Here is a 26872-nt window from a genome sequence, read left to right as displayed (position 1 = left end):
ACAGGTGTAACATCTATTGCATATAGATTTCACCGCGACACTTTAAGAAGCAAGTAAACCGATTACTTTTACACAGGAAATCTGTCATTTTCTTTTTTACTTGATGTTATTAACCTTAAACCATCCTCAGGATTAATATATTCTCTCAGGTTTTACACATCAAACAGCACATTCTTTCCAAACAGCATTTTAATTATCAAGGATCTCAATTACAGTCTAATTCACTCTCATAAATTAGCCATATCTCGACGATCCACGGATGCCAATCTGTGATTTATCAATTCTTAAATCATGCAGTTGGCCCAATCCTCACATCTTATGCAGGCATAGAAAGATTTTATAATACGCTTCATATGAAATAAATCTGAGTATTTATGTACAGAGACTTGAGAAGAAGTGAGTGGGGATAGAAAGAAGGTCAAATCAGAGATGAAAGAGCGAGGCGGTGAAATGGAGAATGAGCAGAAAACTTTATCATCATCAGAGCATCGCGGGAGTTAAGCAGCTGATTTCTCATCACTGACAGTGGTGGCTCCTGATGCCTGTGAGTGCGAGTCATCACTAGAATTCGACGTGCAGGAGAGGCAAGGGAACCTCTGGTAGAGCGCAGCTCTGTATTTGGGGTGACTGAAAAATAAGGAAAAGTTTGCTTAAAGGCCACTTACTATACCATCATGGGTAATCCTCAGCAAGCATACACCGTATTTATCTGAATATAGTAGCCCCTTTTTTTTTTAAAATGTCTGCCGTAAAGGGGGGACTACATATATTCAAACGCATTTTTAAAATTTTTTCCCAAAACTGAGGTCTCAAAATTAGGGGGGGGACTATATTCAGAGAAATACGGTATATACAAGGTGCAAATTTTAGATCTATGCCAATATCAAATGTTTTATCATATTATTATGTTTATATATTATATGTTTTTATCATATTATGATGCATGTATATTATGATGTTATATCAAACATCATAATGCTTTCAACAACTTTAAGCCCAGGCTTTGATGTAGAATCATAAAACTGCAGGTATTCAGGTACTACTGTATCTTGAGAATTTTGGCTCAAGCTTTCATCATCATTGTAGGTGACATCATCACCTTGGATATGATACCTAGGTGCCTCAGTGGCTTGATTAGGTTATGAATTCAAAGCCCCTTCAAAGAAGCAATGGATGTGAAAACTAAAATTTACAGGCTGGTCACCACAGAACCAATTCTCCACATGACACCTGCAATAGGAGTGATAGCTAGAGCCAAAAATCCAAAATCACAGCTGGACATCGAAGCCTGCAATACTCATGCTTCATTTACATTGCTGTGAGTCATAAAATTCCAGAGGAAATTAATAAACCAACAATGAAAGAAGGAAGCAGACTGAAAACCTGTCGCCAATCAATCTTTGACTCACATAATGATATGCAAACATGACTATTTGAATGTATCCCCAAGAATCAACAAATTATGCCAAAAAAATCATTATAATATGGGAAGAGTAGAATCACAGATTGCAAAGGGGAATAGCAGGGAACAGAACTAGAACATAATTTAAATATGCTCATAGGTGAATTAAAAGAAAAGAATGATATAAATGAATATGTACATGCTTGAAAAAAGATAACAAACACAAGTTCATTCATTTTTAAACATAGAGATGAATGAACAATGTACTGGTTTACAATAATTTGAAGACTCTTAACATAAAACTATAGCATTGATTCAAAACTATCCATTTTTTAAATCACTGTTGGGACTAACATGGATGAGGGCAAAATAAGTGAGAGCTCAACAGATCACAGAGGCTAACAACGTACAGATTTCAAGACAAACAATTGTCATTGTTCATGTAAAAAGAACTGCTATAAAATTTCCAGTTTTGAAGGTTAAAATCTATTTTTCAAGATCATCAAATAGCTAGATTTTGTTGGTGACTTAAGCTTTTTATTCTTTCAGAGGTCCCTCACACCAAATACAAACAGAAAACTTACCAGAAACATAAAATGGGTGATTAATATAAATAATAAAATTATTGTTTCACCGAAACAATTTCGGTATTCTTAGTATTAGTATATGTATGATTAGCTTTACCCCCTAGTAAAAATTATATTTCCATCCACTACTTTGAAAAGCAACAAATTCTAACTCATTAATGAGACCAGTTTATCATGATTCTGCTCTCACCTGAGTCCATAGACAATTGGGTTGTAGCAGGCATTTGCCTTGGCAAACACTGCACCCCAAATGGAGGCCAAAGGACTCAAGGAAGCTGGTTTAAAGTAACCAGCCAGGTTTATGATGAGGTATGGTGTCCACGCAATGAACCACAGGGAAATGGTCATCAGAGCGATCTGTCAACAAAATAAATACAACAAATTAATAAAACAAATTTAAATAAATATTACACACAATGAAATAATAACATAGCAAATTCTAATTAGATATACATTTGTAACTATTTCTAAGTATTTATTAAGTAAAGGTAAAGGTAAAGAACCAACCCTGAAAACACAAAAAGATACAATATGAGCCTGTTGATGGCTGATAATGTTAAAAAACTTACTTCCAACTTTTTCACTCTCTCAAATTAATAGGCATTTTTTAGAGATAGATACAGATATTAGTGCAAGTAGCCACTTTAAAAATTATGCATTCTTGACCTAAACATCATTGTTAATTTTGGTTCGTAATCGCATCAGCTATCCAAGGTTAAAATTTTGCGACACTGTTTTTCTCCATCTTGCATAATGCTCTCAAAACTGTGGAAATCCCTAAATGATTTCACAAAGATAATTAACTGGGAAAGAATTGCGTCAAAAAGGAAAATTATTTTTCGTAGTATATCCTATACATATACAGTTGAGGACCTCAAATCCGCAAAGCTTGGGACAAAAGGGTTTCTGAATTTCTGGGTTTATGGTCTTCATGGTATACTTTGCTAATTAATTAAAAAATGCGCTTAGGCTCTCATGCTCGATATTTGAGATCCCTACGTGTCCCTGCCTAGGTTGTTAGTGTATGTTCATAGTGTGTGCTGACTTCCTACTCCTCCCACAGCAAGGCAGTGGTACCATGAGGTAGCAAGTCGAAACCCTATGCAGAGGAAAGCATATGTTTCGGTTTTCTGAATTTCTGGATTCCAGATTTGAGATCCTCAACTGTATATTCCTTCCATCTGCTGAATTATTTTACATAAATAATATCAATATCAGATTTTAGAGAATGATTCCATTAGCAACAGTTTTCTGCCCAATACCATTGATGAGCAGGAGGAGGTACCTAAATGAATTTAAGTATACAGGGACTAGCCACGGTGATAACTTTACGGGAGTCATCCGCAATGCACAAATTGTGCGAAAAATACACAGAGAAAAAAATCATTCGACTTGACCGGGATTCGAACCCGGATCCCTCGATTTCCGGCCACAATTTTTTGCACAATTTGTGCATTGCGGGTGACTCCCATAAAGTTATCACCATGGCTAGTCCTTGTATACTTAAATTCGTCAAGAGAGAGCACCTCTATGTGTTCAAAGTTCGGGCTACACTCTCCGGCTGTGGCACCATGCGTACGACCTGGACTATCGACCTTACAACCCGACGGCACGATTATATGCTCGGCAGTCCATACCACCTTGTCCGGTATAGTCCACAAATTTTCACAGGGGAGAATGATGCCTCGGTAGCTTAACTGGCTAAAGCACTCGGCCGGAAATCAAGGGATCCGGATTCGAATCCAGGTCAAGGTGAATGATATTTTCTCTGTGGATTTTTCGCACAACTGCCTAAATGCTTCACTTCACTAACCTTAGCCAATTTGTACTCAGTGCTGGCAGCTTTGGCCTCAGCCGTCCTCAGCGAGGCCACATTCATCTTCTTCGCCTGTTCTTTCATCTGCTTCTCATGGACAGCGACAGCCTTAAGAGACAAAGATGAGGAAAAAATCAGCCAATGTTTTCAATTTCAATATTTTGATTCATTACCATGGTCTGAATACCATTACATACTGTGATTTGATTAACATGTTCTCACATTTATTTACTTTTTTATTAGAGAGAGACAAGGGAACTTTACGTGTAAGTTTCAAGCCAGATCAAAGAGCTTGAAACCGAAATATGAAGGCAAGTATTGAAAACATAGTTAGACGAAAAAACATGCTTTTCCCAAAAATAGTATAATTGATTAAAAAGAAAAACACAAGCTTTTCAATACTAGGAGAATAAATCATAGTTGTTGATTTAGTCCATTAGAAATTAGTGTAGAACAGCCTGATAAGAGATTTTTATTGCGTTTTTAACTGTGTTTGGAAAAAGGTTTATTTATCTTTTTTTATTTTTATTTTTTACCAGTCAATGGCAAATCATGCAATTGATTAAATCAGACCTATTGAAAAAATTTCTGGCAAAAAAATGTATAGTGAACACCATCTTTTTGGCTAACTTTTTGCGACTAAAATAATCATACGATATAATAATAATAATTATTCGAATGCATTTTATGATGTATGTAACAACAATGTAACGGGCGCTTACATAGATCAACATGGGAAATGAATCACCATAAGAGCCCAACTAAACTGTACAGTCAACTAAACATGGAATGCATTATTAAAGCCTTAAATCAATTGAATCTCCTCTCACTATTAATAAAGAGAACTAATTAAGTGTTGGTGAGCATGCTCCTGGCATAATGAGGTTTTACTTCCTCCATGCCTCTTTCCTAAAAAAATACAATCACCAAAATCATAATGAATAAATAGCATTTTTATTGTTTTTTTGCCATTGTATTAATACTTTGAGGTACAAATGCTGCAGAAGATATTACCATATTAGGATACAACATCACAATTGTAATATTAATGTGGCCTGATAACTTATGTAAGGCAAGTGAATGCTACGAGTCAATGGTTCAATGCGGGTTAAAATGCCAATGTGTGTGTTGAACCAGCATTCTAATTTAAACAATGAGATTAGTTATGAGCATGGACTCAAGCAGTTACAACTTACTGCAAACGGGTAACAGAATTATAAAAGGCAACTTCATACCTTGACAATATACCAATACGCATAGACGATGACGAAAAGTGGAAGGCCATAGACAAACATGCTGTATGCCCAAATGTAGGAGACGCTGACCCAGTCCTTGGAGAAATAATCGGTTCCGCATGAGGTCATGTTTCCCTCTGGCACATACCTGAAAGTTAAATGCATTGGTGAATGGAATAATACGACAAACTCAATGCATCAATCATTAAAAAGTTATACAGATGCGTATATTTAAAAAAATGTTTATTACAAATTTACGCAAAGGAGGTGCTGTTGGATTTATGATCCACCAAGCATTAAACGTGAGAAAAAGGGACAAATGATGGGTAAAGGAGAACACTTAAATGATAGGGCATTGAAAACAAGAGATGAATTATTTCAGTTTACACTCAATATTTTTAGCTCATTCTGTCTTCTGCAGGTAAATCAAATAGTTATGGGTAACAGAACACTTTCAGTGCGGGTGTAAATTTTGATTACATATTCAATGGCGAATCTTGTATTTCGCCAATTTCATGTTTAAAAGGCTCATTACCGTACAATTATATCATATCAGAATCAGAAAAGAGAATCATGCTGAATATTTTAGCAGTACAAAATTGGAAAATTAGCATTAAAATGCATATTTAAAGATAGATTGATATAAAATGATTTACTCTTATGGCATACGACTTGCATTTTACAATCGACTCACCTGTTCCATCCGAGGACTGGGGCAACAGTCCAGACAATGGAGTTTGCCCAAACATTGAATATCCAGAAGAGAGCCCTCTTGTTAGTCATTGGTTTCGCTGAGAGACCCTATTCAAATGTAATAAATCATGGATTAGATGCACTGCTTGTGATAACGGACCAAAAGTAAGAATTTGCAATTGGGAACCTCATATTGAAAGGACTACAACAAAAGCTTTTAGAGGATTAAATTATTTTATGAAATCCTTCAGGGAGAGCTGCAGCAAGCTAAAGACTTCGGGTGTAAAAAAACAAAAAGAGATGTAAATCCCATCACTTTTTCCATCACTCAGCATGCCTCTTATTCCATCCATAAAACAGTCGCTGGTACCGTCTTTCAGCCAATTAGAATGCATGACCACTAAGGGCGAATGTAATGGCATGACTGGCTGTTAATTGAATGACAGTTGTGGGGAATATCCACTGAGAAAAAAAAACATTCGCCTTCACTAGGATTCGAACCTGGATCACCCAATTTCCAGTCAAGCTAACTGATTTAATTGGTAGCTTAGCTGGCTAAAGCACTCAAACAGAAATTGGGGGATCCAAGTTCCAATCCCGGTCAAGGCGAATGATTTTTTTTTCTCTCTTAGGATTTTTCGCACAATTTGTGCACCGCGGCTGACTCCATAATGTGAGTGGTGGATAAAGAAGGGGGAATAGCGGGGGCGCGCCCCCCCATGCAGATCCGCACGTATTGCCAAACATTTTAAAACCACAATTGTACATTTTCATATCATAAGATGGCATCGTCTTTTACAAGTGTATAATCACTTTAAATTAAAGTTTCTTGTACTCTGACTGCGACTTGATCATTTTTTATTACGATAAGAGGAAAGACAACTCAAGATATATTTTGCGCCTCCCCCCTTGAGTTTTTTCTGTATCCGCTACTGCGTAAATTTATCACCATGGCTAATCCCGATATACTTAAATTATTGAATGAACAACCTTTGTAAATACTGAATGTGACAGAACAAGAGATGAAAAATGGTATCATTTTTGAACCATACTGTATTTACAGATAAAGTATAAACAAAACAACAAGAGATGCATCATCGAACCAATAAATTTAGGAATTTGCTTTTTTTCAAGATTCATAAAAGGTTGTAATGGATATTCATAGTACAAATTACTCCGAATCCATGCATAAAACCTCTAGTGATACTATCCCAGCAGCAGTTATGATTCATAGTGTTCTCCGACGTAATTTATCATTTCGCACTGCATTTATCTATTCAGTGTCTCTGCCATTAATTTTAATTATTCGTCGATTGAATTATGCTGCTGGTGTTAGTGAGATGACTGAGATTTTCCCTAGCCAAACTGAATATCGATCTTCCAAAATAAAGAGTCATACTATAGCTTGAATCATACGCTTTTTTCAGCATTGACGACGCCTTCGTGCATCCTGTGGGGTATGCAAAGGTACTACGTAAAGTGTGAATTGTCGGGTGAAGCATATTTCTTACGCTCGACTTTTTTAAATATAAGTACTTTTTAAATGGTGTTTCAACGTTCGCCTCGTCTTTGTAATGAACGTTCATGTTTTTAAATTTACACGTAAAATCTTAAAAGTTAAAAAAATACCATCGCAATCATTACCGAAACGCAAATAATTTTCACTACCACAGGGACGCAAGGCACTGGAATTAAAAAACAAAATTTGAAACTCAAATATATTTATATCAATTTTCGCCATCTCCGAAATCTAAACCTTTTCGGGAAGGCATTCAAATATCGTATTTATATTGATATTGGCAGTCTCTCCAGAGCCTCCTTAACTTAAACAGGGTTGGAGGCTCAACTCCGTCCCGTCTATAATCCCCAACTTTCTCAAGAGGTCGAACGTTTGAGCTTCCCTGTAATCCCATTTGGCCGATAATGCCCGCCTTCCGAGGTGCGTGGCTTGCCGACACGGCTGACTGCGCCGATTTCGGAAGGGAAAGGGAGAAGCAGGTTCCGCTTGGATGAACGCTCGCGAAAATAATCAGGCACGCCGTCTAGAAAAAATCTTCCCCCTCCTGAAAACCATTTGCCTTCTTCGAAAACTAGGGAATGCTTTTATTTTTAAGCGGTTTCCGAAGGACCAACCTGTTTCTTTTCAAAATTTTTGGTTTTTGGGCGAAGAAAATCGTATTATATCTAAATAATACCCAGCGAGTCAACTCAAGGGTGTTTGGCAGGTAGTGAGTATAGTACAGGGTAAATTCATAGGGTAAAATGAGGCGGCGTGTTGTGGGTTACCACTCCAGGAAAAAATGCTTTCGTGGACACGATAAAAGGTCACTTTATCGATTATTAAAAGGGATATATCTGACGTATTTAGTCTTAAATATCAATTTAAGTCTTTAGTTATACCTCATTGCATAAAGATAGTCCTCGCTCTGACTAAATTTCAATTATTTAATTTTTTTTTCATTTTTTCGTGAATAACTTCGAAAACTTAATGCAAAAATGAGAACAGCAGGTATTATCTGATTCGTAAAAAATAGGCTATGCCCTAATTATACTAGGCCCTATCCTTTTAGTGCGGCGGGCCGATATATCGGCTACTACATATTCCATTATTTAATTTGCTATAACTCATTGCATTGCTATAACTTATTTCAGTAAACGTAAAAATATATTGCCAACATTAACCAGTTCAACCTAATCAATTTTAAAAACACCTCATATGGATATGTAATAGATTAGGTTTGCATTGTTTTTTTCCTAGTTGCTACATTTTATGAAAATACCCTCCGCATTTCTCGCCTGTACCCCTGGAAGAAGGATAGCACTAAAAGGGTATCCACCCGGGTACGCAACTTTTGCCGAGTATTACGATTCCCACGTAGAACAAAATGGCAAAAAGAGGCACCCTTACACCAACATGCAGCAAGCAATGCGCTACGTCATCGGAAAAGAGGCCTTAACACATGCATTTGCCAGCAGTCAGTTTAAGCTCTCACCGATTATGCATTGCTCCATGAAAATTGACACCTACCATAAAAAAATAAAATTATCAAGTGGATAAATATCCATCCAGCTGTATAAAACTGGTTACATACCGAATAGGATAACAAGGACCACCAACCCATACTATAAAGGGGGAAAAAGTAAAAAATACCTGCAGTAGGTCGACCTAGAGAGTGCAGCGATTAATTACGTTGATGACACATCTGTTGCCATCTCTGATAGTCCTCGGAAAAAATGACATCTCAAATCTCTCCGTTCTGCCGTCTATTTCTTTTACCTTCCTCTTGCGATCTCTTGTACCGTTATACGACGGTAAGTGAAGTATACCTTTCAAGTGATCAGTGAACACGTCGTCTCTGAATCTGCTTGGTAGGTTCAGAATAATGTTCATTCTTTAGCCTGTATTAATCAGGGAGTGTGGTTAGCTATTGGCTAGAATTGGATATTGACGGAAGGTTTACGGGTTCGAATCCCTGGCGCAGCCATCAGGCATCTCCAAACAAAAATCATTGGATAGCGAGATGAAATTTTGAAAGGGAATACCTCCCCGAAATTCACACGCCTGTAGCTTTGTCTGGGGTGAGCTCGACCCTGTATTATTCATGAGAACTTTCGGGTTGAAACACTAAGTGAATTTCAAATCTAATACCAACCTAAGCGACGTAAAGAGGGAAGAATATGACGATTATTCACACTCTACTGTTCTGATATTATGGCCAAAAATTACCAATTTATTTCATAACGATACTTAAATTCCTGTGGTAGTGAAAAATTTTTGCGTCTCGGCAATAATTGCGATGGTATTTTTTAACTTTTGGGATTTTTATATGTAAATTTAAGAAAAAAAGGAACGTTCACTACACAGACGCGACGCAGCGGAGAGTGAAACGCCATTTAAAAACTACTTCTATTTAAAAAAAATTCGAGCGTAAAAAATAGACTTCAACCGATAATTCAGACTTTGCGTAGTAAGTTTACATAACCCACAGGATGCATCGAAAGGTGTCGTCAATGCTGAAAAATGAGCGTATGATTCAGGCTATAGAGGACTCTTTATTTTGGAAATCGATATTCAGTTTGGCCAGGAAAACCTCAGTCAGGAAAAAAAATATAAAAATATTTTGAAACAACTGAATAGTTTGTATAGGTATTCATCTCACTAACGCCAGCAACATAATTCAATCGACGAATAACTAAAATTAATGGCAGAGATACTGAATAGATAAATGCAGTGCGAAATGATCAATTACGTCGAAGAACACTATGAATCATAATTATTATTTTTTTATTGCCTAAATCGAAAGATTATTACTCCTGGAGTACGTATTTCACGCTTTTAGATTTTTAAATGACGATATCTATTTTTCGCGATTAAATGAAAAGTGAACATTTTCAAGCGCGCGAAAACGCGACGGGTAAGTATGAATGCCGGGAAAACTCCCGTGTGACGTCGTTCTGGTTCCCGCTGCCGCAAGTGAGGTGACCTTGGGGCGAGGCTCTGAGCGCTGATACGACGCAGCTAGCAGGTAGAGTACCATGCTAGCGGGTAGCGCTTGGTTTAAATAAGGGTTATTAATACCTTATCAAACGAAGAAAACTTTCCGACCTTAGCCAGTTTTAATAGGTGATTATTAAGACATGTTTCCCTGAGCTCTGTGCCTCATGCATGCATTGGTAACCTCAGACGATGTAAAACTCCTATCTACTCGTATAGAAACTAGGTCCCTGTGACGTCACGTGGAGTGGCATCGCATGGGCGCTATTCTGCCCTTTTTCAAATGAGGTTAAAATTCACCATTGCCATTTGCCTAAACCGGTATTCCTAAAACCAAATAATTTGTATATTATGAATACACTAATGGTGGGTAACGAATCGCAATCAATGCCCTTCATTTTCTTTGATGAAGGAAACTACCCTATTGCGGAAAGCAATCTAAGCCTACCTTTAAGCCTCGAAAGGTTCTCTGGAGGAAATATATGTTCATTTAGCACCAGAAATGGCACAACTTAAGCAGCATCGTCCATGTCAAACCAAATGGCATGAAACAATAACATGAAATAGTTATTACTCATAGTCCTGTCAGTTAAAGCTCAGACATCATTGATATAAGACCTGCGAATGCTTGTAGAAAGACTTGTACGTTACAGCGTATCTACCAAAAAAGGGAAGCGTAGAGAAATTTCTCATTTTCAGTGTAGCTGAAAAAATTTGGTAATTATGTCACTGTTATCGTCCGCAAGGGCATATTAATTTAGTACTTATTATAATCGTCTCTAAAGATAAATACCCAAAGAATGAATATTTACGTAGGGCGAACCCATCATAGCACACACATTCAGCACAATCCCCTTTTTTGTTGACATGCTTACTCTGTTGGAAAAAAAACATTTTTTGCAATGCCAATTAAATATTGAGTAATTGTTGATTAAAATAGGCATAAATGCTGAAAATAAATGTCAACAATATATAACTTCGATTTAGAGTCTCAATTTTTACGCACAGAGAATCATATTTTTACTGGGAGAAAAGTGATTTAATACAAGGTAAGATATTAAAGATCTTTCTTGTTTTATTTTTTTATATTTTGTAATAATGTACGAGTTAAGCCATCAACCGCAATCGCAGAAAAACTAGAATAGTTGAAATGTTTTCTCAGTAAAAAAATTAAATTTATTGGTAAGAACATCGCAGCCTTTCCACTGCAAAACTAGAAAAGAGTAGTTTAGTTGTACATGCATATACTAGCAGGATACTTACTCGATACACCATTTTGCAACATTCCTTACTCAATTTCCAGGATATCTCCTACTAAGCGCTCGTTTTTATAATTTCGCTTCTCCTCCCTTCAAAATTTATTCTCTCGACGTTGATCCATTTATTAGTAGTGTAACAATTTGACTAATTCATACAAGCCAAGCTAGTGCATACAAGTCGATAAATTCATATTTTACCTCCAACGCTTAATTATTTGTTTTTTAATTTTTATTTTATTATTGTCCTTTTGTCCTCTTTTTGTGGTTTTATATGCATAACACTCCAGAATTAAATTTAATTGCTCTGAACACGATTTTAGTTCAAAGTAAGAAAAGGCTAAATGACACTCGAGGAATGGATTTTACTGCTATAAACACGAATTCAATACGATGTAAGAATAATGCGAACGGACATCCAGGAATAAATTTTTTTTGCTATAAACACGATTTCAGTACGAGGTAAGAAAAAAGCGAAATGACTCACTAGAATTGAATTTTTATGCTATAAAAACGAGTTTAGTACGAATTAAGAAATATGCGAACTGAAACTGGAGAAATGAATTTTATTACTATTTACACGATTTCAGGACGAAATGGGGAAAATTCGAAATGAGACTCCTGAATAAATTTTATTGCTCTAAATACGGTTTTAGTTCGAAGAAAGAAAAATGCGAAGAAACACTCCAGAATTGAATTTTATTCTGGCTGGCATGAAATGGCATTTGGAGAAGTTGACCGACAGCTGAGGTCATTTGAGACGTTGGTGAAGGGTAGGTGAGGAAGGGTGGGGAGAAACCCGGTGTCGGCCTTAGCCTGCTCAAAACGAAAGGCGCCAAAGGGACCACGGCTTAACGTCCCATCCGACGGACGGAAAGCTGCGCTTTAAATGACCTCCACAAAGCATTCAAGCAGAGATCTCTCTGAAAAATCTCTGTCACCGCCCAGATTTGAATCCGGATTCACAGAGAGGGAAGTCAACACTCTAGCCATTAAGCATTAAGATTAACATCGTATCCCCTTCACGTGGTATCGTTCGTTTTTCATGCTTCACCATAGCTTGCCTATAGAATTGCCCAATTCAACTATTCTGTATACGAACATTGCATGAAGTAAGTAAATTTCATACAGTCCCAAAGATGAAGGAATACTTTTAGAAACTTCGGCGACGATGGACTTAAAATTGATTTAAAATGGACCTCACGCGGACGGAAGACCGAGAACTATTCTCAATCATTTTATGGTTCACAATAAAATATAAAACAGCAATAGCAATGTCCACACTTAAATATACAACTCCACTACCGACCATGGTTTTGACACTGTAATGCCATTCTCAAGATGATGAAACAGACACTCTCTCATGTAATTATACCAGAGCCACGATAGGAGGAGGTGTACATGGAAGTGGCTTGAGGTGAAACAGTTACGGTGAACAAATGAAGGCCGATGACGTAAACAAAACATGAAAGGTCAAGATTTTGTTTTCGTCTTAGGGATGCTTAACTTTAAAAAAGGTTAGTCGGGACGGAATAAAACATCATAGCAAAGCCCATCCGGGCTATTGACAATTTACAAATTTTCCATAAAATAATATATAATCGAAGCCCTTTGTCATTACAATGCAAAACATCTACGTAAGTTGCTTTATATTTTATCACGGATATATCGCATTTCCATCTCATCAAGTCTGAGATTATTCCATACATTTGCATGATTTGTTGACGAACTGGTATTTTTTAAATTATTCCTCATCACGATTAAATCCATCAGAAGAGCACATACCTTGACGATGACGTTGTACCGGTCCATTGCGATGACTGACATGGTCCAAATCGATACACAACCGAAGAGGGATCCCAGCATTCCATATATTTGACACATGAATGGACCTTTGGTATAAAAAAACACCATCTTCCATAAATATTACGATAATGACTCTTATCATAAATAATTCAAATCACACTTACTAATAAAAAACATAGAGTAATGGCGAATGAAGAACACTGATTCGTTTGAGGGGGAAATTAATACAGGCAAAAATTCAAGAAAAGTTAGGATCAGGAAACGAAACACAGCATCAAGGGACTGCATAGAAGAGGCCCAACCCCATCCTATTACCTTTCGTACCCAAAACAATTACCTTTCGTATCCTGCTCAGAAAAAAATAAATATTATTTTTTTTTAATTTTCAATATTATCAATCCAAAAAAAAATTTCTATGTTTTAACGGAATCTTAATGAGCACTCTCAGGAAAAAAAGTTTTTGACAAAATACAAAAAAATACTGAATGTCAGCAATACAAAAATTTAAGTTTAAAATGTTTAAAGGAATCGTATGGCACATTTATAAGAATAGAATGTTTAGACGACACAAAAAAAGAGAAATAGTAAACAAAGAAGACCGCAAAGAAGATCTGAACAGACTAGCTAAGGAAAGAGGGTTTTATGGGGTTGAATAATAACAATGTTAGGGTTGTAATACTACGAAGGAATTTTTTATGTATTTAAGGGAGTCAACTTTATGGTGCGCTGAAGAGAGAAATATTATCGGAATCATTATCTGGTGTGCTACCTCGACACAAAACAACGTAAACCATAATAAATTTGGTGGATCAACCCGAGATGAATGTAAATTTTATGCCAATGAAGTATATTTAATGATGAAGTTGTTGTAATATCGAAAATATGTTTTATTTTTACCACTATGTATATAATTTGAATAAAATTAAATCCTGCAGTCTCCAGAAGAAAATAAATGTTTAAACGCTGATTCATCGATACTACTTTTGCCACCGTGTCGTGTACTATGTTTACAGGGTATACTATTAATGTATTCATGCATGAATATCCGCGAATCCAAACGAATCGTCTAACACCTGGTGGCCAACAATTGAATCTTTAGAAAGGTGATTGCATGAATAAAACTTTTTGAAGGTTGAAAAAAATACCCTGAGTAAGGCCTAGAGATAATTAATGAATCATTCTAAGAGCTAAGCTTCTATCGACAGACATTTAAAATTCTCTAGGGTAGATAGCATAGAAATATTGGATTAGGAGGCAAAGTTCATTACACACTTTCTGCATAAAGAATTGTCAAATTGCCACAATTGCCATAAACTATATTGTACACATCCGAAGGTTTGCTTCCGTTGAAAGATAGTCAGTCATAGCACTGATATTTCATTGTGCTATACGTAACTTGTTTACCACCTCAAATCTCTTTCCTTGAGCGAAAACTTAAAGGAGGCTATGTTGTGAGGCATAAGAAGGTGTTACTTTTGCAAAATTTTTAAAATATGACCAGCTACCAGAGCTATCTCAAAAAAGTATTTAAACTGGACCTTTCAATGCTTTATATTTTGTAAAATGACAATAAATATCTGCAAAATTCATGTAATTCGGTATGAGTAGAAAAAATGGAAATTACAACCACATTTTTTTCACAAAAAAATGATTTAAAATACTTGAGATACCAAAAATAATTCTTGAAATATAAGGGATATGTTCCTATCCTTATTTATTACTCTTCCATTAGAAAATTAACGCTACACATGGAGAAAAAGGTCAGAAAGGTCAAATGTCAAAAATCAAACCAAATGCTAAGAAATGAATGTCTCTGTTTCACGCTATCCTCAGAATAAATACACTTGAAGAAATCGTCCAGAAGAGCAGAAAATTGATTCGAATGGAAAATATTCAGGAAGATTTGGCTACCAAAAAATTGTAAAATGGCATGAAAATACACTTGGAGAATTGGCCCGTGTGGGTGTGAAATCAATATGGATGAAACAAATAGCCTAATTATGCTTAAAATGCATCGAAGGATATCGCATATAAATTTAATACTATTGAAAACATATAACATACGAAAATTGGAGAACTTATGTGCTTGAATCGGTACCAATGCCGGTCCAAAGCCCAGAATTGAAAAAAAGATTGAAAATATCATTTTGTGGTCACAAAAAAGTCGATACAAAAACAAAATTAAACCAATCAAAACAATATGAAAAGGTATTTTGAAAAAAAGCACTAGCTCAACTTTGAATTAATATATTCCGGATTTAAATTACAAACTTTTTATAAAAATTTTCTCCTTTGAAATAGAATATCAGTTATTATTGAAACTAGAAACTCGCTCAAAATTTATAAACTCTCACCGAAAGACAAGGAGTTCAAGTTATATTTTATGTATTTTGTAAAAGCCTAAAATAAATATTTGGCATTATATTTTAATGAAAAATATTATGAGCCCGGGGCTTTGTCTTCAAGAGGATGCCAATACAAAGAAGAGTCGGGGTAACTGAGCCCTGCTTGCGACTTAAAGGCTGGACCCCTGCTCCTTTGGATCCCAAAACTTAGTTGTCTTTAATAACTTTTAGGGCCATTTTAGATATGATGTCATCTCATAGTTAAGCCTATCTACGCGTGGTTAAGCTATGATGGAGTGGAGTCACTCCACTGTATCTACTATTGCGAGATAGGTCCGTTATCACGTTTTAAGTGAAGCTCTCCCCTTGCAGGCTCGAAATAAGCGACGTATATATCCGTCGTCCATTCGCTTGAGTAAGAAACTCTTAGACTGACACATAGACGTCGTTCGTTTCCTTGGTGAGGAAACCAATTGACGGATACATCCGTCATTAGTACTGATAGACTTAAGTGAAATAAATTAATAGGGAAAGTTAAGTGAAAAACGGGAAAAGTGAGCTCTACGGCCTCACAAATGCAACAAGGAATGAAAACATACTCAATAGGGTAGTTTCCTTCATCAATAAAAACGAAAGGCATTTATTGCCATTCGTTACCCACCACTAGTGTATTCATAATACACAAATTATTTGGTTTTATTAATCCCAGTTTAGACGAATGTTAATGGTCAATTTTAACCTCATTTGTAAAAGACCAGATTGGCGCCCATGCGATGCCACTCCACGTGACGCCACACGGACCTAGATGCTATACGAGTAGTCAGGAGTTTTACGTTGTCTGAGATTACCAATGCATACATGAAGCACAGAGCTCAGGGAAACGTCTCTTAATAATCACTTATTAAAATTGCCAATGGTCGGAAAGTTTCCTTCCTTTTATAAGGACTACCTGGACTAATAGGAAACCACCCTATTGTCCGTAATATATCTCCCAATGCTCGTCCACCTCGAAAAAATGGAACACTGCGTTCGTGTGGGGTGTTTTCATTCCATTTAGAGGCCAAGAGAAAAACTGAGAGCAACTGAGAGCCTTACCGAGGACCCACGTTTCGTGGTAGCAGTTGATGGTCATCATGGGAGCCATGGTGGCCATGAGAAGGAAGTCGGAAATGGCGAGGTTGACGACGAAGAGGTTGGAGGGCGTTCGCAGGGACTTGGTGGTCGAGAACACGTAGATCACGACTCCGTTTCCGCTGACTGAAATGGTGCACAGGATCATCAGGAAGAATCCCAGGATGGAGTGCCACAGCGGGTTCAACGGAGGAAACTGGAGCCTGTAGGAATCGCAAATTTACTATCGGAAATGACCTTTGTAAGAAATACAAATTATTATCGATTTGTAGAGATTTATAACGATTGAGAACCTTATCAGCCAAGCGATACAAGTTTAACATACATATCGATGGCTAAGTTCTACCAACACGTATATCAAAAATAGCAACTTTTCAGGAGAGCAAAAAAAAAAACGATTTATTTTTTTAATAGTATATAATTTTAATTGAAATTAAAAACCAAAAAATGCACAAAACTGAAAAAGAAGTATACATTTGCAAACAAAGAGTTTTTTTGCTTGAATTTTTTTTTATTAACAGTTTTAGCAGTATTAACTCAGACCGGCAAAATATTGAGATACGTGCTGTTGGAACTTAGCCATCGATATAGGGATACAAGGGATACAATCCCTTTGCTATAACAATACTGTGTACCGCAACGACCACCATCTGCACTTACCTCCAAAATTATATTAATTACACTTGTACCCCCTGGCTTATATGGTCATCAATTAACATTGGAAGTCACAGAACACCAAAGTTCGGAAACTATATAAAATGTTGATAGCGCATATCTATAGATGAACATCAACAACAACTCAACTGGCAGACAGTTACAGTTTGTAAGTCAGTTAATGCCGATGGTGCTCATGAGAAATGGTGATCCTCAGAGAACAAAATAAATATTATGTAAACCTTAGGGGCGCAACAATGGAGGAAGAGGTACGGAGGACAATTCTATTTTTTATTGATATTTCATCGATTTTTCGATAATTTTGATCTTTCATCGATTGAGTACATCGCAGGACTTTATGACAAAAGGCTTGGTCAATGACCGCCCTGTCAACGAATGATCAAGAATGGTCATCACAAACTCACTAGGAAAGAGGAAAGTTACAAATTCCAAGTCAACTCAATGATAAAAATAACATTTTCAACCGGACCATCACCGATTGCTTTCAAATTTGCCACATATAGCGACCCTTCTAAAAATGAAAAATTATCAATTTGTAGAGCACTGTAACAATTAACATTGAAAATCAAAGAACACCAAAGTTTGGAATTTTTTTTGAAATTTTGAATACGCATATTTATAGACACACATCAACAGTAAATATACTTGTCGACAGATACAGCTTTCAAATATGTTAAAACCAATGCTGGTTATGATATTTTGATGCTTTATTGAAGTAATAGAGAATATTTTACTGCTGATGCCACTAATTCACTTTCCTGACATATTCAGAGGATACAAGAATACTCTGGAACAATAAAATATTATTTTTTTTCGAAGTTGATTGGGGGTACTTTAAAAAAGCCAAAATCAAACTTTAAATTCAATAATATTTGAAAAATTAAAAGCTAATTTTCTTTGATACTACAAAGTTTATTTAATTTTCATTACGTTAATTCGATTCCATGAAGTCACGCCCGACACAACAAATCATATCAATGACAATTGCTTGAAAAATCATTCAAATAAACCATGATGCTTAGTTGTTTTAAACTCAATTTATTCCTTTTTCAATAAATTTTGCAAAAATGCTGTCACTATACTACAAATAGAATTAAAGTTGGTTATCTATTATTAGGCTAAACCAGCTCAAATTTCAAAATGCTTCTAAGCTTTGGTGTCCCATTTACTTTCTGTTATACTGTTGTAAAGCTGTTTATAAGTTGTTTTCTTATATTACTTTCACGGGCCAATTAATATGCCACATTTGTAGGGAACGGGAGGAGGTGGGGTCAGTGGTACATTGAATCAGGGGCGGAGTGAGCTCATTGTTTTGGGTGGCTCATTAGTTTCCTCTGCGCCTTGGAGGTACCTTCGGTAAATTTGAGATCTGATATAAGTATATACGTGGCATTGTAGATATAAGTGGCATTGAAATATTTATGCACAATTTTAAAACACTATTTGTTAACCTATTGAAATAAGAATTTCCGTTGGGAAGCCAAATTTAATGCAACCATCTTTTCAACTTTTCCAGAACTTTCTGCCGAAAGGGGGAGGAGGCAGCCAAGTAAGAAATTACCGATTTGTAGAGCTTTATAATTACAATTTACATTAATAATTAATATTAAAAGTCACAGAACATCAAGTATGGGAAATTTTATGAAATTGTGAGTGCGTATATCTTTAGATGAACATCAAAACTTAGTCAACAGATGCAGCTTTCAAGTCAGTTAATAGCAAAGCTTTTCATGGTATTTTGATGGTTTTCTAGAATGATTGTGAAATTTTTACTGATTATGGCACTAACTTATTTTTCTGACATATCAAGAGGATATAACAATCCCCTGAAAAATAAATCTATACATATAAAAGATTCTATAAGATGAAGATGCTATACTATCTATATTACAGGTGTTGTATCTATGACTACGCTATACCAGCTCAAATTTCAAATCTTTTCAATTTAATCAGAAATTGCATGGGAGGGGACGATTAATAACGCTCCACTTGCTTATCTATAGTTAGACAGGGCAGTTAGCTTACCATTTTATATAATTTCTCAACTTTGGAGTAATTTAACTCAGTAGGTAATTTTTTTTTAAACTCCAAAAATTTCTATTTTTCATTGCCTAATTTCAAGGATTACCAAATAAGCCACATTTTTTATGAGTAGGGAGTTGAGTAGTTTGTTGTGACTAAAAGGAATGACCCAATAAATGTATATTTTAACCCTTTTTTCTTGGGTAATTTTTGTAAAACTCCACAACTTAGTATTTTTCGTTACCTTACTTTCGAGGGTCACTAAATAAGCCGCATTTGAAAGGAATTTGAGGTTGAGCGGTTTGTTGTGGCCATGAAGAATGAATAATCCGATGATTTAATATATTTTAACCCTTTTTTCCTCACCAGTGGGAGTCAACCAGGAAGAGCATCTCCGGCGGGACCTTGTCCACGACCGTCATGTTGGCCCGATAGCCGCCCATGGACGCCATTGAATACGCGCTGAATTCTGGGCCCGCCAACGCCATCGCCGTGTCTGCGGGGGAAAAAGGCATAATAAACAAGCTGTGAGGCGATAGACAGAGCCTGGGAAAAATTCAGACCTAGGAGTATTAATGCAAAATACTTTTGGCATGGGAATCTGAAAAATACACTATATAATAACATACAAATAAACTACAAAATAGTATTTGAAATACCCTTTACAATAAAAATACATTTGTACGGAAACTAAGAGATCTTTAAAAAAATATAACTTGCATTGGCACGTTCTGGATAGTTGCAAACATGAAGACAACGATTCTGACGAAAACGAAGTAATCTCGGAAGCATAATGTTACAGAAATGTTATCAGAGCTACTTCAAAAGTATTTTAAAAACGTATTTTATATTTTAGAACGGGAAAATACCTTAAATCTGTATTTGAAGTAAAATAATACTATATATACTGAGGCCATGTACTCGATATACCAAATACAAATTAATAATGTATTCCAAATACATATTTGAAAATAATATAAAAATAAATTCATGGAGTAGGAAAGGAAGGGATAGGAACATAAAATGGAAAACGGATAAGGACAACGGTGCCGTAGTAGATGGAAAAAGCCAGAAATTAGAGGGTAAAAATGCGGCCTGACTGGGACAATGTACACAAATACAATTCAAATTTTCAAATGTTTATCTATTTATTTATTTATTTTTATATCACACCAAAACAGCACTAAGGCCTTTAAATTGGGTTTATAAACAAAATCAATTATGTAAATATAATTAATAAACATGTATAAAAATAATATCATAAATAACAACCATTTGCAATACATACAATACATACAAAAGGTCGGTGTCAAAAAGATAGACTTTTCACTTGGTTATTAAAATTGGTGCGGGAGGCAAAGATGTCAAAAGAGGAAGAAGTATTGGAGATTGAATTGAAAATAGAAGGTAGGCGGAAAAAGAGGGATCTATGAGATAATGCCAGACGGAAATTGGGCTGGTGTAGAGCTTCAGTATATATTATATTTCAAATAAAATTATTAATTTAAAATAGCTCGGGTGGTAGACAGAGGCCGTCTAACACGTGACTCCAACGAGGGAGGGCGCACTATATAGAAGGGAGGTGTCTCTGCATATTCTAAAATAAGAAAACTCATGATCCATGGAGAAAATCCGCTGCTCGTTAAGTAATCCCATTAAGGCCATTCGATCAAACACTTTAAAGAGTCGCCTGTGAGATGGGTAGTCGGGCTCGACGACGAAGTAAGTCTTCCACGCTCACTTGGCCGAGCCTTGAACCAACTACGGCATAGTGTTTATTACTTAGAGTCCACCATCGATCAAAGATAGATGAAGGATGAATCATGAGTGATATTAAATAAAATTGAAGCTACGTTACAGTAGAAAAAACGTTGAATAGATAGTAAATCCCCACATTGGTAGTAATTAATATATTTCACAACCCATTTCTTTGACGTTATAAAAACTGAAACATGGTCTGAAAATTATTTATTGATATAAATTTAATGAGAAATTTTACTAATTCAGTGGATATAATGCAAAGTGTTATATAACTGATATTAACCCATGGTAACCCAACGTTTTCTCTAAGTAACATCAAAAATTTATGCATTTTCAGCTCTTTTCAGGAAATATTTAAACTACGTGTTCCTTTGTGATTTAAAGTTTAATGGCAAAATATGTAGCTTCCGCAATTATTATGATTGAGGTGAAAATTTTCACTTTAAAAAAATGATAAGTCATGAAATTTCTCCCAAAACCAACTCTGGGTTAGAAAGAGTCTAAAACTGCCACCATATCGTGCCAAATATCATACAAGTTAATAGTTGATGTTAGAAAGAAAGTGTGAAAGAAATATATGAATCATAAAAAAACTGTAACGTATTTGTTCAACATATCAACGATTTTAGGATTACCTGGTTTAGGTATTAATTTTCGAGTAGCAATCCACTATTTTTATGTAGTACAGTAGTCTCAAATTTGAAACGAATATTCGTATTAGAATATGCTAGAATGAAAACCTTACGAATATCTGTGCATTTTTATTCATCTTCCATCCGTTTAACTAATACAATGAGTTGAATGACACACAAATTTTCCTAATATAATCCTCTTCGCCACATGAGATGTCAATATATGAATAGACGTTATAAATTTTGCTTTTTTCTTCACACACGATTATATATAGTTTTGAAAATATCAATTAAAATTGTCTTATTTCGTACCACTCTCCACCCCATTGCTTTCACTCTCTCCCTCGTCCTTTTATAAGGATTTATAAATCTGTGTTCTCGTATCCTCAAGCAGTCCAGCAAACGCAATGATTCCAGCTATGCATTGTTTGGAGTCTTTTAAAGAAATACATTTTAGACTCCTTTATTTGGAAGTACTAATCGTTCAGCATTCCTGATACAGCAAAAAAATAGGCTATCAAGTCGAAACGCTTCACCAACGAAAGACGATTTCAAACTGCCGAAAATGTTGTCCAATTCGAAAGAAATCAAAAGCGGTGAAGTATTACACAAGCAATTAGCATAGAAAAATTGAATGCCATTGATTAAAATATTTTATGTGATAAACATCATGACACTGTCATTCCAAGATATTTTTTTTCTAATGTCATGTACTTATTGAGATACTGTGGTACCTCGTCAGCTTCGCTTATAACGCAAAACGACATGGCAAATATCTACGAGATCTATCAAACTTTATTTCAATAATAACAAATCATTCTCAATTCGTTTTATCGTGGTTATTGTATAATAACTTCAATATTTAACGCCTACAGTTAAATAGAAGAACACCATAACGAGGGAAAGGAGGGTTATCAGGCTCCACTTTAAGTTACATGTTTACTAAAACATAAAAAAGTTAGATAAAAGTTAATCTTCGTTGGCTATTCGAAGCATTACAGAATGCATTATTTTTTTGTGACCTTGGAGTATCGCTGTGAAAAAATTCTCTACGAGCATAATTGGCAAAATATTTATTTTCTTTCGGTATAAAAAAGTTTCGCTGCTGGAAAAGAGCCGAATACGAATAATTTCGAGCTAATCACGCCGTGAATTTTATAACACAAATCACCAATGGTGGCTATAAAATGGTCGCATCCGTTTTCCGCACATTTTGTGACCGTCAATAAGGGGCGAAAGGTCCACAAGTCCGTATGTCTGTATTCCGCAAATGACCAGTAGATGGTTGTTCGTTTTGTGAAAAAGATTCACGTGAAGTACGAAGATGGGAAGTATGTAAGAGAAACGAGCAACTTTTCCCTCCTGAGGCCATCTATTAGATTACCCTGCCGGTGTATGGGATCCTCATGAGATAGGCTTTTTCAACGAGCTGCAGTTGGTTTTTCGTTTGGTTAGTAATGTTGTCGAAAAGCTAATAAAACAACTTTTTAACGCGAGAAATCAAGATGTTTTCTGCCCATAGGTACCGGACATTATGCATATAACTATTTATGCCTACGTCGGGAGGCGACCTATTGCAGTAATATGCCAAGTTTGGACGCTTAAGGTTAGAAAAGTTGAGTTTCGGGCAGTGTCGGATACATATGGGTGAGGCGCGCTCTCCCCCCATGCGGGGCCGCCCGCATTGCCGAAAATTACAGAACCACAACTGTAACTATTTTATATCATATGATAGCATAGTTTTGTATATGTTATCTACGAAAAATCGTAGGATTTTCCTTCCCCATAGAAAAATCTTTCTTTTTTGTAGAAACATTAAATTATGGTTTCGCTGATGTTAGGACCCGCCCGCCTTTGTTACGGTGCGGGATTCCTCTTACCTTCCCTTCCTTCCCTATCCTGTCCCAGGAGGCGTCGTCGGGCTCCTATCGCGGCGGCGCCTCCTTCCTTTTTCCTACCTTGTCCTCCCCCTTCTGCGGTCCAGAGGTGATAAGCTTATAGCTTCAGACTTCAACCCAGGAGAGTAATCCCGCGAGCCCGCCCTAGGGTTTCGTATCCACTGTCTTGTATATGTGTATAATGAGTTTTAATAAAAACTTTCTTCAACTTTGCACATGAGTTGATTATTTTATTATTACGATAAAAGTGAAGGTAGCTCAAGATAACGTTTTCGCCACCTCCTTAAGTTTTTTCCTGTATCACCACTGGTTAGGGGTAATGTGAGGAATGCGGATAGTTGCGGTCAAGTCAACTTTGGGCACTGTGAGGAAAACGGACGTTCTTAACTACCGAGGCGGGTAAAAAAATGCGGAGCACGGATGAACCGTACAAAAGAGTTGAAATGAAGAGCGGAACACCAACCTTCTTATGGCTCCCCGCGACGCGAAATGATACTGTGAGCAATTCCGGTAGAACGAAACTACTTTGGCAGTTCCTTAACGCGGTCCGTGGCTGCCGGGCGAAGAGGCGTTTTTGGAGGAGGATATGCTTCTTACTCCGTTGACACGGGTAGGTCACACCTTGGACCCTCTCTTATATAGCCAGCCGTCCCTCGGAGAAGAGAAAGGGTACAACAATGGCGTCAAAAACCCTTCCTCTTACCCTTAAGAGCCTCTCTTCCCCCACCTCCGTCTTAGAACACCCCTCCCGACCCCCCTCCCCCTCTTGGTTAAATCATTCCGTCCCAACTGCTGTCTGGAACGCAGCCTGTCACTCACACCCTCCAATAAGGGAACTTCTCCCCCCACATGAAGAGTCTGTTAAGAAGATAGGTATCACGCACAAGTTCTTTAAAACACACCTTCCCATCCCAACGACACATATATTTCGCACCCGGCGACCACAATCCGATTCTGGGAAAAGCCATTTTGTGTTCGACTTTGAAAGGGTCAAGCGCTATTTAACCAAAAACATCTTTGATTTTTGGAGCACTGGATTCTCTATGTGTCATTTTCAGGAATGAACAGTGGTAAATTAAAACAGATCAAAATGTATATAACGACCATTTTTAAGGGCAATTTTCACTGAACCGTTAAATTTTTAAAAGCATTATTATGAATATGTATAAGTCCCGCACAGTCACATACTTTTCATGCACCACTTTCCACCTCGTAACCTTAATTAGCACAAGTTCTTTCTAGCACACCTTCCCATCCTACCAGTATATATTTCGCATCTCACGAACAAATCTGATTCTGGGAAAAGCCTTTTTTGTCTTCGACTTTAAAAGGGTCAAGCGTTATTCAACCGCACATCCCTTAGCGTCTTTGATTTGCTAGGGGAGCACTCGATTCTATAAATTAATTTACAGAGATGGATAGTAATGAAGAAAACGAAATCAAAATCCATCTAATGACAAAATTTTTGGGGGAAAATTTTACGAAGTATACTTTTATTTTTTTTAAACATTCATATTTATGTATTTATCCCACCGAGTCACATACTTTTCAGGCACCACTTTCCACCGGGGCAGTCTAAATGAACGTGGGTATCACGCACAAGTTCTTTAAAAAAACACACATCTTCCCATTTCATTAACGTAGGTATTTCGCACCCCACGTCCACAATTCGATTCTGGGAAAATCATTTTGTCTTCCAATTTTAAAAAGTCAAGCGTTATTTAACCGCACATCCTAAAGCGTCACTAATTTTTTTGGAGGTATTCATTTCTATAACTTCCATTTTCAGAGATGCACAGTAATGACGAAAAAAAATCAAAATTCATGCATTGGCATTTTTTTCGGGGGAGGGGATTTCAAACAGAATATTTTTATTTTTTTCAATTATTCCTATGGATATAAACGCAATGCAGAGTCACGTACGTTTTAACATTTATTGAATAAAAGAGACGCCATGCGCATTTATAATTAATAAATTTTTCGAAATGAAACACCAAATGATATCCTCCGCTGCTCATTCAGGCCGAGCAAATGTAGGGTGGGAATAATGCAACTGTGGGTAAACTTTTCTCGGGATTCCCACCGGGTTAATGTTTTTATAACGGCCAACGTTTCAAGTACCGTCTCGGCACTCATCATCAGGGCTGAATATTGATTTATTTAATGTCTGGTTAAATTAAATCAATCAAACAACCAATAAGTATCAAACATTAAACAAATCAATATTCAGCCCTGATGATGAGTGCCGAGACGGTACTTGAAACGTTGGCCGTTATAAAAACATTAACCCGGAGGGAATCCCGAGAAAAGTCTACCCACATTATTCGCCGGGAAAGCATAAAATCATATTTAATAATGCAACTGTTGATAAATTCATATCAAGAAGAAAAACTCCTTGATGTTTGCTACTTTCATGATAACGAAGGTCTTCATCAGGAGGAATTGAAGGGGATTAAAAACAACTAGACTCAAGGAGATTGTCCCGGTCGATTAATACCGATCGTAACAATCGATCATTACAACCTGTCTCGATTACTGAACACAGTCACTCTTAATCTCTAAGGAGAGGCCATTCCCACTTGAGGAATGTTTAAGAACCAGAGTGTCACGCACAATTTTTTTCAAACTCACATTCCCAACCTACCAGTGTTATATATTTCGCACCTCACGAACACAATCCGATTCTAGGAAAAGCCATTTTGTCTTTGACTTTGAAAGGGTCAAGCGTTCTTTAACCTAACATCCCGAAGCGTCACTAATATTCTTAGGCAGCATGTGTCACTATGGGAGCGAGGTTTGGACGTTGACAGATCAGTGGCGGATACGTATGAGGGGTGCAGGGGGCGCACCGCATTGCCGAACATTGCAGAACCACAATTGTAACTTTTGAACATCATAAGATGGCATTGTCTTGTATTTGTGTATAATCAGTTTAAATAAAACTTTTTTCAACTTTGCATGTGACTGGCCGACAGAAGTGAAAACTGAAATAATTACTATCCATTTATTTCTTATATAGACTTAATATTATTAAAGAACTAATTTTTCCACAAAGTTTATATACTAATCTCTATCAACAGTCTACAAAATAATACTGTATAGAAAAAGTACATAAGTA

At 36.4% G+C, this 26872-nt stretch overlaps 1 protein-coding gene across 1 annotated transcript; it reads right to left on the bottom strand.

Moving 5' to 3' along the window:
• Positions 1 to 171: 171 nt before the first annotated feature.
• LOC124167529 (rhodopsin-like) lies at positions 172 to 24416 on the bottom strand. The gene is made up of 9 exons (XM_046545476.1): positions 24218 to 24416; positions 19830 to 19959; positions 16731 to 16969; positions 13270 to 13376; positions 5735 to 5841; positions 5041 to 5188; positions 3803 to 3913; positions 2180 to 2346; positions 172 to 627 (listed from the first exon to the last, which is right to left on the bottom strand). The coding sequence occupies exons 2-9, from the start codon at positions 19949 to 19951 to the stop codon at positions 498 to 500; spliced, it is 1131 nt and encodes a 376-aa protein (XP_046401432.1). The 5' UTR covers positions 19952 to 19959; positions 24218 to 24416; the 3' UTR covers positions 172 to 497.
• Positions 24417 to 26872: the final 2456 nt, after the last annotated feature.

The sequence above is a fragment of the Ischnura elegans genome, chromosome 11 (assembly GCF_921293095.1).
Source record: "Ischnura elegans chromosome 11, ioIscEleg1.1, whole genome shotgun sequence".
In the NCBI taxonomy this organism is placed as follows: domain Eukaryota; kingdom Metazoa; phylum Arthropoda; class Insecta; order Odonata; family Coenagrionidae; genus Ischnura; species Ischnura elegans.
Note: the sequence above shows the minus strand (reverse complement) of the source record. Positions and strands in the feature narration are given on the sequence as shown.

Coding starts and splice junctions, on each gene's coding strand:
- LOC124167529 (XM_046545476.1), bottom strand. CDS start 19,951: ATGGCGTTGGCGGGCCCAGAATTCAGCGCGTATTCAATGGCGTCCATG. Junction 5,842..13,269: donor GGTACAACGTCATCGTCAAG/GTATGTGCTCTT, acceptor ACATTTGAATAG/GGTCTCTCAGCGAAACCAAT. Junction 2,347..3,802: donor CTGAGTACAAATTGGCTAAG/GTTAGTGAAGTG, acceptor TTTTGTTGACAG/ATCGCTCTGATGACCATTTC.